At 39.5% G+C, this 13,766-nt stretch overlaps 1 protein-coding gene across 8 annotated transcripts in view; it reads left to right on the forward strand.

Moving 5' to 3' along the window:
* Positions 1-288: 288 nt before the first annotated feature.
* lrch3 (leucine-rich repeats and calponin homology (CH) domain containing 3) overlaps positions 289-13,766 on the forward strand; it is a 47,452-nt gene continuing 33,974 nt past the window's right edge. For all 8 annotated transcript variants that reach the window (XM_007902051.2, XM_007901734.2, XM_007902125.2 and 5 more), the window contains exon 1: positions 289-534. In XM_007902051.2, coding sequence (XP_007900242.1) covers positions 300-534 — 235 coding nt within the window. In that variant the 5' untranslated portion in view covers positions 289-299. The remainder of the gene's footprint in view (positions 535-13,766) is intronic.

Consider the following 13,766-nt stretch of genomic DNA (forward strand, 5'->3'; position numbering starts at 1 on the left):
AGAGATCCAATCCGGAATGTAGATTGACGGAGGGACAGACATTTTGTCTTTATCTATACCCTATGCTCCGCTGGGAGGATTCCTGTGGGAGGACTCAACAGCAACAACTGATCAACTGCAAAGGATTATTATTATTACTGCACTACAGGAGTGATTCACTGCAAATCCAAGAGCCCATGTGCCTCTGCGCTTGCGCAGCGTGCTTGGCCTCCTGCGCAGGCGCAGTGTGCTTGGCCTCCTGCGCATGCGCCGCGTGCTTGGCCCCCCCCGCGCACGCGCACTGCTGACACGGGCCGGTAATGGCGGCGGGGATGCTGTTGTCGGACAGTTCGTTCGGGGCGGTGGGCGGATGCGGCGTTTTCAACGGCCTCGGCGGCGCTCGGGCGGGCGGCGGCCCCGTCCCCTGGAACCGAAGTGTAGAGAGAGCGCTGGAGGAAGCGGCCGCCACCGGAGTGTTAAACCTGAGCGGCAGGAAACTGAGGGAGTTCCCGAGGAGCGCGGCCAACCAGGACCTGACGGACACCACACTGTCTGGTAAATGCGGGGGCACAGCGCGGCGCCTACGGCACGGGTGGGGGAGGGGGGAGGAGAGTGAGAGCGAGAGAGAGGGAGGGGGGGGGGAGCGTTTAACACGAGGCTCGGGGCGCACTCGCTCAGACTGTAAACGGCGATGGGAGATTTTTTTTAAAAAAAATCTCGAGGGTTTCGCACCGACATCGATCCAAAAAAAGTCAGAACAGCGCCCCCGCTGGGCCGCGGCACAGACTGCACTGTCAATCATCAACAGTGCCCTGGACCTGAGCAGCACTCTTTTGCGGACCTGTTCGCGACTCAAGTAGGGAGGTCTCTCCCAAGTGCACGCTGCGGGCAGGCAGGCAGGGCACACTCAGCTCAGTTTCCCTTCTCTACAGGCATGACACCATCGGAGGCAGCAGCTCAATGATCACATTTCTCTTTATCCCCCCCTCCCCTCCCCCCCCCCTTTCCCGGTGTGTAGTCTCAAGTTTGTACACCTACTGCCGGTGGTAAACGTTTTATCCACCAGGACTATAACCCCAAATTGATCACCAGAGATATTGGTGCACTCCCCAGACTACATATGTCATATTCTACTCGGAGTAATTTCACAGTTTTGATAGGTATACAGTAGTGTGAAAATTTCATAAACCATCGGGATTACTGATGACAGGTCTCTGCGCTGCCCTTAACTCACCGGTTACTTGCAGTACACGATTGCACTTTGTGACAGGCTTAGAGTATTGTTTTGGTTCCTCCGGAACATGATTGCAATTATGCTAACTTGTGACTCGATGCTCATCATTGCATCACTAGAATTGTCACACTTTCAGGCCTGGTTGGTCAGCCTTTTAAGCACAGATACAGGAGACCGACCGGTTAACCGCGGTCATTCTTGTGAGTGTTTCTACAACCTACATGCATTATAAACTGGCTTGCGTTATAATGGGGTTGGACAGTGATGAGTGGACCCCTCCGATTGCTTGTGTATGTTAAACGCTCCCAAGATGCTACGCAGCATGAAGGGTGCTATATAAATGCAAGTTGTTGTAGTAGAACATCCCTCAGCGCTGATCTCCTCAGTGATTTGTGTTGATCATTGTATAAAACATCAAATCCAACAATCTTCTTTGGTTTATTTAGTTTGGATATTGTTGCTCACTTGGATATTGAACTTGAGTGGCACTTTTTGTTTTCCTCCTTGATAATGACGTTTAACTCAGGTTTTTGCTACTTGTTTGATAGCCTGAGTAATGCTCCTGGGATATGACTCGATCTGAAATTAGTCTAAAAGTAATTGCCCAAACATTTTCCAATTGGATGAGCTTTGTTTCAGTCATGTTACAAAAATTGAGACTCACAGATTGTACCATTTTTCTGATTTTTTATTTTATCTCCGCATCCTCTGGCTACATTTCAGTCTCTGCTGACTGCTATTTCATCACCCCACTGGTCAGAATAATAATCATAGTTGTGATGTTTTAGTGAACCACTGAGATAACATTCTGAATAGATCCCACTGGGACAATTTTTATTTTGATGTATTGGTTGCTCCACTCCAGTGAGGTTTATGGATTTTATGCTTGGGCCTTCCATTGATACCTGTTTGGGAGTACAATGTAAAGGTGGATTAGGGCTGAACTATGCTGGCCTTTGTGTAAAGTAGCCTGCTAATGCTCACTGCCTTGGCTTACAAGCAAAGGTTCTCAGGGCAGGTCTGTACCTGTGAGTCATTCTGTAACATACATTAGTGCCTTCGAGAGAGGAAGGGTAAAATTTGGTCAATTTGTTGGGGAGAGAGGAGGAATTTCAGTAGGTTTTATCTTAACGTCTTGAGTTGTCTAACCTGTGATTTATGTCCGTCTGGTATAAGAATTTTTGTTGTGTCTCCATGCAGCACATACAGAGATATATACAGGAGGAAGATTCCTATTGCAATACTGATCTTTTCTGTGAAGAAGCAGACAGATACATGTTTGCAGTTTGATAGATCTTTTAAAAAAAATTATAAAAGTTTAGCTGTTTTCATTCTCATAGCAGATGTATGTTGGAAGATGAATAGTGCATCCTCGAATTGTGGGTGTAAAATGTAAAATTTTAGAAGATATCATTTAAAGCACAACCAAGCTTTTTNAAAAAATAAGCAGGAAAATGTCATCAAATGGGAAAAAAACAAATTCAGATGTTTTATATTGAAGTACAAAACGTGAAGCGCAACAACAATGTCCAGTTCTTAAAAGCTTAGATTGCAATTAAAATGTATTTGCAGAAATGAAAAGGGTTTGGGGAAAAATTATTGTGAATATTATGTCTCTGGATTTAACCATGTAACTGAATGAGTATATCCTTGGATCGTTTCTTCTGGAATGCAACATCAACATGTGGTCAGTAAAGGTGGATGAATACACGGTGAAGTAGGTTAAAGAAAGCTGATGTAATCAAAATATTTGAGAGACATGCTTGAGATGATTCCAGTTCCATTCTAATATTTTTCAGCAAATTATTCAGATTGATTATTTTGAAGAGGGTTAATGCCTCCAATTGCATTTAATTTGTGTTTTGAGTGAGGAGGCTGTAGTTGGCTGATGCAGACAAGACAGCCCAATATAAATCTATTCTTTTTGGCCACAAAGAAACATTCTGTGTGTGTGGAGCTGGTGATCTAACATCATTTGACACTTGGAGTGAATCCTGGCAGAGAACCATGTAAACATCGCAGGAGTGCGTTCAGTCTGGCTGCTGGGGTGTGAAACAACGCTTTATGCGCAAAAACAAGTTAGTGTTAGAAGTTATCTACAAGGCATCATATAAAGGACAACTTGCTAGCACATTGCTTTGTAAAACAATAAGTAAAACTTGTAAGTCTAGGAATTATTCTTTCAGAATCTCTATTTAATGGATTAATTGGCATATTAATGCTGTATGAATGTTGTTTTCGCCATGCACAGCTTTGTGTTTTTATTACAGAATCCCTGTGTGAGTTGCAGTCGTGTACTATGACTTAGAATGTTGTATTGCACGTGGCTGCTTCTTAACATAAACGATGTAGTGTGTTTAAAACTGCAAGAGGCCTGGTTCCAGCAATACCTACAAATTACTAATGGGAAGGAATAATATTGCTGCAGACTTTCACACGATCTATATTGTTGATTTTCTTTATAAAATATCTCTTGTCAGTTTTCTTTACAAGAATTTTATTTCTTGTAAAGAAGCGAACGGCTCCTTGAGCCCTCCGCTTAGCGGGCTCAAGCCTGCTTCACGTCCCCTGCCTCGCCCATCCCACCCGTAGCAAGCAGGCCTTCGGCCACTCTGCCCCCACCCTCTAGAACTCCATCCTGCAGTCCCTCCGCCTCGCCCCCTCCCTTGCCGCCTTCAAGACCCATCTCAAGACCCTCCTTTTCAACCCTGCCGTAGATCACCCTCCTTCCCCCTCCTGCCCTCCACCCTCCCAGATCCCAATCCCCAACTCGGGTCCGAAACACTGATTATCCAGCGACTTGGGACATCCTCCCAATGTGGAAGGCGCTATACAAATTTGTTGTTGTTACTTAGTGTACAAACAAACTAGACTAGAAAGACTTGTGTCTTCAATTCATTATTATTACCACTAAGCTATATTTTAAATAAAACTAATTTCATCCACAACCTTGCACAAGTTCATGGGGAAAGAGAGACAAAAAACCTTGCTGCTATTGTTTTTTTTAAAATGTCTTCCAATAAAATATTGACCAAAATCCTGCTTCACAACAGAGATCAAGACAGGTTGGGAAGATCTTGACTATAGTACAGTGGCTCCTGATTGTGACTACAGCAAGAGATTAGTGAAAGTTAAACTATTTGAATGCAGTATGTGATCTTAAGAATATTGTATTAACAAAGATGGGGGTTTGGAGAGTTACATGATGATCACAGTTATATCACTCAGCAGTGAAACATGTTAAACCGATGTGTTACACAGAAATACCAGTGTTGTCCCCTCAGCAGAAACTGCATTCCTATGATGGTACTTGGAGCCATCCCATCTTTTCCATTCTTGATTCAAGAGATAATGTTGTGTCACCAAATCTGACTAGTGGTTTTCATGTGCCACTCAGTACTTTGCATTCCTTTAAAAAATGAACCAATTTTGGGCATGTCCCTCTGAAAATTATTTGCCTGAGGCCAACATGTTGTGACAGAGCCCTTTGTATGTAGGTCATTGAATTTATGGAGTCATTTACCCTTTTTTAAGCAGATCAGATTATTTCAAGTTGCTGTATTGAGTGTTCTGCTTTGTTCCTTCACTGCAGGGTTTGTCAGGATATAGGAAAGCAGGTGTATCTACGTTTACTCTCATTACTTCATTGCTTCTCCAGCATTTACTACAGGGCGTCTCTGTTTTGAAGCAGGTTTCTGGTTCCAATATTTCAAGATCTATGTTATAAGTGGAGTGTGAAAAAAAGGGTTGATTGACATCACTTCCTGCACAGGAAGAACCACTAATGTCCCTGTCAGCACAGCAAGTGACATGTGCAAAGTCATGTCAGCAGCGATCTGATGACCCAGTAGTCATCCATTTTTTAGCATGAGTGTATACCCTTCCAGTTACTGTGGATCCACAGTACACCAGAACTGTAAGTGAACCCAAACTTGGTCGGAGGGGCGTTTTATCAGGGTTGCCCTGTCTTAACCATTATTAATCATTTCTCTAGCACTTGAACTGGATGCCAACTATTTCATGCTTTCATTCTGTAATTTTTAGCGCCTTGGGACGTCCTCCCCAACGTGTAAGGCGCTATACAAGTGTAATCTTGTTGTTCTTTATTTTTGTAGGGAATAATTTTGGAATAAGTCAAGTGTTTCAGTTTAGACTATGCTACTGCTGTATTAATAACGGACCTTATTTTTGACAGCTTGCATGATATTACTTGCACTTACCAGGATTTCTTGCCTGCAGTTCCTGATTACAGTTGAGCAAAACGTTGAAAGTTCAGTTTTTGATGGCAAATGCTGTTTAAACATCAGCTGCTCTCATTGTGTTTTATAATAGTACAAGGATTTTTTTTAGCGTCTGTAATATTGCAATTAAAATTAAAGTGCCTGGACTTAGTTTGTACAAGCTGTGAGCAGCAGTATGTCACGTGTAGATATTACAACAACCCTGTTTAAACCCTTGTATAGGAATTTAATTTTAAGCTGATAATTGAAGAGTAGATTGAGAAACATAAAAATCTGAGGTCTTATACATTTCAGATAATCTGACCAAAAACCACATACAAAACTGATTTTTTTTTACCCCTCCCATGTGCTGTAACAAAATGTGCTGAGTAATACCAGCTGCAGAGATGGGCTGAACCCTAGTGATAAATGCTCCAGCATGAACAGTAAACCATTCTAAATGTAAACACTGCTATTAGTAACTGTATTCGGATTTTATGTTTATTCTGTTTCATCTAATGTTGTCATGTGAGCATTAAGACTGGGAAAACTGAAGTTTTAAAGTTACTTGTCTCTACATTTTGAATTAAACCAAACTTCAACTGCACAGATGATCTATTGCAGACACAGGAAGCCACACTAATAAATTCATACCGACATCACTTAGAAAGGTAACAGCCACAAATTTAGCATATACTTTGATGGTAAACTACATAGAAATGTCAATCCTCACTCAAGTCCAGTGCCTGCCTCTTATACTCCTTTTCTTCACAGAATCTAAAAGGGGGAAAAAAGTGCAAGGAAAGCAAGAGAGAACAAAAATCAGATCAAAGCGAACCCATCTGTTTGAATTGAAAAGAAAAGGGAAGAATGATGATATTTAAAGGCACATGTGAAAATATTCAGAGGGTAGCCAGAGCTTTGTTTGACACTTTCAAAAAAATTTGAAACTCATTTGCATCAGGTAGGCTAAAGCTCAGCAGCTTGAATATAACTTAAATAATTCATATTTTCTTACATTATGTGTTTTGAGGCCAGGGACATTGTTTTTCAAAAACAAAATCTTTGTTTTTCAGATACACTGCAACTCTGTATCTTGACTTAATTTTGACACAGGATTCTGTCTTTTAAGAGAAACCCTGTATTTTTAAGCAGCGACATTGTGGGGAAAGGGTGTGACTGCAGTTATATCCCCAGGAAATGGAAGTAGGAAGCTGCAATGTTATGAAGTTAGAGAGAGAGCGCGCATGATTGCACAGCCAGGAAAAGGAGAAAGCAACTGGAGAGGTGGAACTCCCTGTGCACTGACCACAGTTAATTTCTTCAAACAGTGGATATTTAGGAAAGGAAAATCTCTTGACAAATGTAATGAAGAGAGCCCCAAATACTGACTATTGGATTGCACCCAGAAAGCAATCAGTGAAGGTTTAGGAGGGGAATGAGTGGACACTCAGTGGGTTTAAGTCTGTGCAACAAGCAATTAAAGGGGTGTACAAGCTGAAGATCCCTGTTTGTTTGCCCCAGCTCCTGATCCAAGCTGTTTCCATTGTCCCTGGTCCCATTGGACCTTTGGACTGAATCTTCAGCTTCCTCTGAGGAAGTGCATTTGTCTGTTTGCAAACTCAGTTTAACCACTTAGAGCAGTATATTGCCCCTATTCAGTAACTATCTCAAAGTGAGCAGTTGGACGAACAGATGCTGGACAGTATTGAGGCAACTAAAATATCTGCTTACCCAGAGTTTTCAAAGTTACTGACACTTCAGTAGAGGAAGTTGGGAATCTTCAGCTCTGTGCTGAAATGTCATCTTTAATGCTGAATGATAAAGTGCAATTTGAGTTTTATTATCAGAAAGCAGAAGTTTGATTCTGTTTAGTTCCCCATAATTCTTATTAAGGAACTAAATAATCATTTTGGGCCAGGTAAATATATCAGTGGCAGCTATGTGTAGCAGAGATATGGGGCTTCCACATATTGTAAAGAGCCTGCATGCACTCACTGTCTGTGGTGTGCTTAAAGACTGTGGGGTTCATTTTGTTTTGCTGGATAATATTCCCCTCTGTTCCTGGTTAATGGAAAGATTTGACCTAGTTGGTCAATTGGAGTCCGCATCACAGTTATGTTACAGAATACTGTTTGGCAATCTTTAAAATCTGGTCAGAAGCAGCTGACCTAACAAGCAGCACTTTAACATGGTTCTCTTTGTAAAATATTAAGAATGTCTGTTATTGTATTAATTGTGGGCACTTTGCCATGTGGTGATATCATTGAATATGGGGTTGCCCAAGCCTTGGAGGTTAATGAATGGATCTGGACAAACAAGTCCTTTCACATTGTAAAAGTAGTAGTAGTAGTTCAATGTAAATGTAACTGTTCTGCATTATAACAGAAAAGAGTGATTTAGTCTATATTTTAGAGTTGAGCATTGGCAATGGCTATACCATTAATCTAATAATAATTATTATTCCAGTCAGATGGATTGAAGTTTTAAATTCTTTTGCTACTTCTGTTATTATGTAGCACTTATCACATCATTGAAAGTCTCTAAAAGTGCTTCATACAATTTTTACTGTAACGTGTAGTGACTCTATTTGCATAGAAGTATCATCTTAGATGATGAGTTCAAAGAACTTATATGTTGGGCTTGAATCCACAACCTTTTGACTCAGAGGTGAGAGTGCTACCAATTGAGCTTGGCTAATATCTAAAGACTAAATATGGCCAAGTACTTCTACAGTTTCTAGCTTCTTCGTGAGGTACTGGGTTGAAACCCCTACAGAAATCGTTGAATGCAACGTAAGTAGTTTTCTGCCGATTATTCTGTCGTTCCGCAATCCTGTATGAAGCCATAATCTCCCCACACACTCCTCACAAGAACGGAATCCAACCTGTTCCTTCCTGATTATTCAGCAGCCTTCCCATGCATCCAATCTATATGGTGCACCACCTTAAAAAGTTGCTGAAATTCAAGTTGCTGTAAGATTTCTTGGTCTCACTAGGGTTAGCCTTCGTATCGATAGTTAATAATATAATTTGAAAGATGCATCTAAAGATTTCGTGTTTTTCAGGCCTCTCCTCCAGGCATGACTGAAGCCTTCTTGTTTGAGGAATGGCAAAAGTGACTTTGGTGTGCATGCGATGTAATGAGAAGGATTTGACACACATTCCTCCAAGTTGACTCTGGATGAGGGAAATCTGAACTGCAGTGTGGCTGGGAAGAGCATTTCCTGCAGCTGCGGGGCAGACTTCCTACGACAGCTGGAGTGGGTTAAAAATAATGTGCAAATGGAGAACAGATGGTACATGAAACTCGCCAGATCTGTTTTTTCTCAGTCATTGACGTGTGTAACAGAATACTTGACCAGGTTCTATTTATCCTTTAGCCCAATGTGGTTTCTCCTCCATATTGTGTTATAGGAAACTTTCACTGAGCGTGCTTACTGATGGAAATTACTCACATGTACTATTTTTAATAGCTGAGTGTAATTTGCTTGTGCCATTGTGTAGTTCACAGGAAGTATGGTTCATCTGATTGCATGCTCAGATATACGGAATCCCCTTCCTAGTGGCTAGTTTCAAATATATCCATGTAATGAAATCCCAGAGTTCAAAGTCTGTTTTGTTCAGAACAAATAAAAAAAAATTAAGTTTAGTTTTCAGCTGGATTATATGATGGCACTAAGCCATTCTTTAGATCTTTCGAATCCAAACAGAAAAAAAATATTGTGCATTACGTCTGCATGAAATTTCAAAAGTGAATTTGCTGTCATTAAAACACTCGCACATTATGTTACAGCTTTGGTTCAAACTTTTTTCCTCTTCTCCAAACGATGTACCATACATATATTGATTAGAGCAATTTTAATCCACCAGGCACTAGCTCTGTAGCTGAAGTACAATGAGCCCTATCTATTTTGGTAAACTCTGGTTCAAAGCTCTTTTTGTGTGAGTTTCAAACTTGAGATGATTATTTCAGCAATACTGTAACATAGTCACTATTTGTAATCTGAAAGAAGTCCCAGTTTATGATGGGTAATAAATGGATTCGTTTTTTTGTGTGAACTTTGAAGAGTTATATTTTATAAAATTTTAATGGTAGAGTTTTCAGATAGGGAAGAACAATATCTGCACAAGATTGCTAATTGTAAACTAGTTAACACCATTTTCATTGTGGTTTGAAAGCAGGATAGGACATAAATATAGAATGTTGAAATGAAGCACAGCTGAAATGTCACAACTTGTAATCATCTTAAACGGTATTTTCTTCTAGGATCTGAATTGTAAATGTAGTTTTATTTTGAAATGTGTGGTGGGTTGGGGTGGGCACGGGAGATGATGGGGAGGAAGAAAACGGGCTGCACAGCAAAGATTCAATGTTTGAAAGTATGCAGCGTTAAACTAAAAGAATATGATGCGATGGTCTCTTCCTAAAGTTCAACTTTATATATAGTTCAGCCCATGAAGAAAATCAGACAATCATTACTTGGTTAGTCCCCTAACACCTCAGAGTTTATTCAGTGAGTGGATATGCCAGGTTATCCAATCTGAAATAGGGTGAACTGGGGTACAATTGGCCTCTACCTGGAATTTCACACAAAAAAAACAAGAGAGGAACCAGGATTTATAAAACTAAACCCTGATAGAAGAAATCTGGAAGCAAACAAGTGGGAAAATGAGAATATTGACTTGAAAGGGAAAAAAAAAGTTGTATAGGTATTATGTGCACTTTGTGTTTGAAATAGAAATTGTAACAGATGTTCAGGCTCTTAGTGGAATATTAACAAAAGTTGCATTGATTCTCTCTTCAAATGCATTGAACCCACTGCTTTTACATTGAATTAATGGATGCACAGCTCTTCAGAAAGAGCTATTTAGTTGATTCCAAGTCTTCTGTTTCCTGATTTTTGTACAATCGTAGTATTGTAACAAAAGCTCATGATTTCCTTTGATACTAAAGTTCTCTCTAAAATAAATCCTAACTTGAAAATTCCAGCTGCTAAATCTTTAATTACTGTATATGAGGTTTGTATTTCTCTCCTTCGAAATTGGGGTTATTTTGGGCTGCGAAGCAAAAGCGCTGATACATGGTGAAATCACAGTTCTCAGTTCATGTTTCATTCAATGAAAATTAACCAGAAGCAACAAACTGTAGTTCCCATACACAATTAAGTTGACTGCTTTACCAAATAACTGACCCATTAACCTGACCTCAATAAACGGAAAAATGACAGCAACTGTAATCCAAAGTAAAATTAAAGAATACTGGTATGAAAAATTATGGAATAACAGCCAACATACCTTCAGGTTGGGGGGTGAGGCGGTGGGGTGGTAGATCATACATGACTAACCATACAATCGTTCTTGAAGAGGTGAATTGTCCACAAACACACAGTGACTCTACAATATATTCTGTGAAGCGTTTTAAGACGCGCTCACAGCATGAAAGGCACTGTATCAAATGTAAGGATTATGTAAATTGACGGGGGGAATCTACGATTTAGAATACCAGGACTTCCAAAAGGTCTTTGATAAAATTGTACTCCTTTGCAAAACTGTCAGTGAGTATCAAACGTAGAATATGTGCACAGATTATTAACTAGCTAAATAGAAGGAAGGGAGACCCATGGTTCAAATAAAGAAGGTAATGAGTGGATGGCCTCAGGAGTCCACGCTGAGATACTTCCTGTTAGCGCACAGTGATTATCATACTCAATGCAAGGTAGTAACATTTTGCAGATGACACCAAGTTACTGAGGGAGGAGAGTGAAATCGTAGAAGGCAGCCAGTATCTTCAAAGAAAACTCAATATGGTATATGGCAATCTGGGTAGATCATAGTTAAATGCAAAATACTGTAGATTAGGAATAAAACTAAGATACACATATATTCTATCGATTGGATAGAATTTCCCAAGGGTTATTGATCAGTTATTGGACTTGGGTGGGATTGGCATTGTTACTCAAATTAAAACTGACCTTAGAAAGTGCAAAATGGAACGTGTTTTGCTATTTAAGCATTGTAATGTAATTTGAAACTAACATGATGTTAATCTGCCAAAACAGCCATACTTGTTTGGAATTCATTACATGAAAATAAGAGGCTTGTAGATGATTAGGAATTGGATGTTGTAATCGTTTTCTTTGGCCAGCTATGCACTTCTCCTTACTCTTTTTGGAGTGTTACAGGACTGACATGTTGGGAGAAATTCTGGTGACGTGGCTTTTGGAGTCATTTGAATTCCAAAATTGTGCTGCAGGCTGTAACTATCTCCAACCTCACATCTGCTTTGGAATTTGGTGGTTTAAGTAATCAATGGATTTTCAGTTCAAGAAAAAATATTCTTGGGTGATATTGTGAAAGAATATATGTTGCATACACTGAAGTAAAAATACTGGTAAAGGGCTCCTTTTGTTTGTTATGCAGCTCCCACTATAACGAGGCCACAGTTGAAAAACTGTATTGTATATCTTGACAGTAGCAGCAGTTTCTCGATAGACAGCAGAGCTATGAAGTGCAGAGGTTACTTTAAAGCCCCAGAGGCTGCTACTGCCAGGAGCACAGTGTGTTATCTCAGATTAATTTATAAAATTCCTGAACTGTGAGAGCATGTTGAGCATTGAATAGGCCCTTCACTAAATCATGTCAACTCTCAGAGCAGAGAATTCTATGTAGGGCATACAGTGTATTGCACGAGGAGCTGCTGGCAGCTCTTCACCATAGAAAATGAAGCACTCAGTCACACACTTGCATTATTGTTTGTGCACACGTCTGTCTCAATTAAAATGGTTCCACGTTGCAGAGATTATTAAAAAAAAGTACTTTTTCCAGATGTGTACGGCAACTATTCTACAACTAAGAAAATCAATTGCTCTGGGAAGCTGTCCTGCATGGGGGGTGCTATATAAATGAAATTGTTGTAAGAATTTGCATCACACCATACTGTTTATAAAGATAAAACACTTCCCCTCTCCAAGTGTAAAAGTATTGTGTTTTGCTGATAGGATTTTTTTTGTTATAAGACACTGATAAAATCATAACTGTATAAAATGACAATATTTTAATTATTTTAACAATTGTGATTATTCAGAATTTTGCATTGGTTTAAGTTATTGGTGACGTGGAGCATTTTCTTTACATAGATTCGGAAAAGCATAAATGAAGTCCATTGGCATATCAAATGCAAGGATTATTATTATATGGATATATAGTGCATTTTTTTATATGTTGCTTGTCTTTGAGATGTCAGTATGTTGTGGAGGAGATCCATTTGTGTGGATGTACTGCTTTTGACTGTAAAGGCATGTACAGTCAAAAGCACATATTTGTACAGATATGTGCAAATTTTAAAGGGGCATTATCGAATATCAGGAAATGCTTGAATAACATTAGGATACACTATCAGGAAACACGTTGAAGCAGTCTGTATAGATGGGTTCATTTGGAAGATGAATTTCTGGAAAGAAAAGGAATTAAAGGATGAAAGGTGGAAAATCAAATTGAGATACCCTTTTTTATCCAAAGATGATTTTCTGTTGCAAAATGTGATTTCCTGTTGCTGAAGGCATTCTGTCCTTTTGAAGGCAAAATAAAAGAATGGATGACTGGAGGCGTAAGAGTGGATGGAGTGAATTGATGAGATCGTTGTTGGCACTGATGAGGCAGAGTCACTCCTAAAGATTTTTTGACATTGATCCACACAAACCTATAAGATGCACAGTGTTAAAATTCCTCCAATAAAAAAGCAAAAATGTAGCAGTGATACCCAAAGGCTTAACCAACCTGCAGCAACATATTAGCTGAAATTGTGAGTCCACAAACCATTGTTGAAAGAAGGTTATATGTTGTGAGTGATTTTTGTTTTAGCAAAATCATCATTGAAGGTAACTCTTGGAAGGAATTGGTTACTGTAAATGATGTTTATGCTGGAAACTGGTATGGGGCATTGAGGCTGGGTGGGTAGTAACAGTGAAGAATGCTTTGGCCTACCTTGAGTTGTCACACTACTTATGTTGTTTGTTGTGTTTCACTTTTGTTTAGGTTGTAGTAATTGTTAAGGTACTATGAAAGTACGATGTAGATTGTACCACTGGAATAATTCTTGATTTGCTATATTATTCAATGTGTTTCGAAAAGGAAAGGATTGTTATAAGTGATCACCTTTTCAGAAATATGCGAAAGGGTGTGTTGAATTTATTATTTCAGTAAAACATGCAAAAAAAGTTATTTTTAAAAATCTTACTCTATTTTGATTTTAAAAAAATAGATTATTTTGCAGACTTCATGGCTGTCAGAAATGTTTCCATACAGTTAATGGCAGATTAATCTTATCATTCA

Source organism: Callorhinchus milii, unplaced genomic scaffold (assembly GCF_018977255.1).
Source record: "Callorhinchus milii isolate IMCB2004 unplaced genomic scaffold, IMCB_Cmil_1.0 Scaffold11, whole genome shotgun sequence".
In the NCBI taxonomy this organism is placed as follows: Eukaryota; Metazoa; Chordata; class Chondrichthyes; order Chimaeriformes; family Callorhinchidae; genus Callorhinchus; species Callorhinchus milii.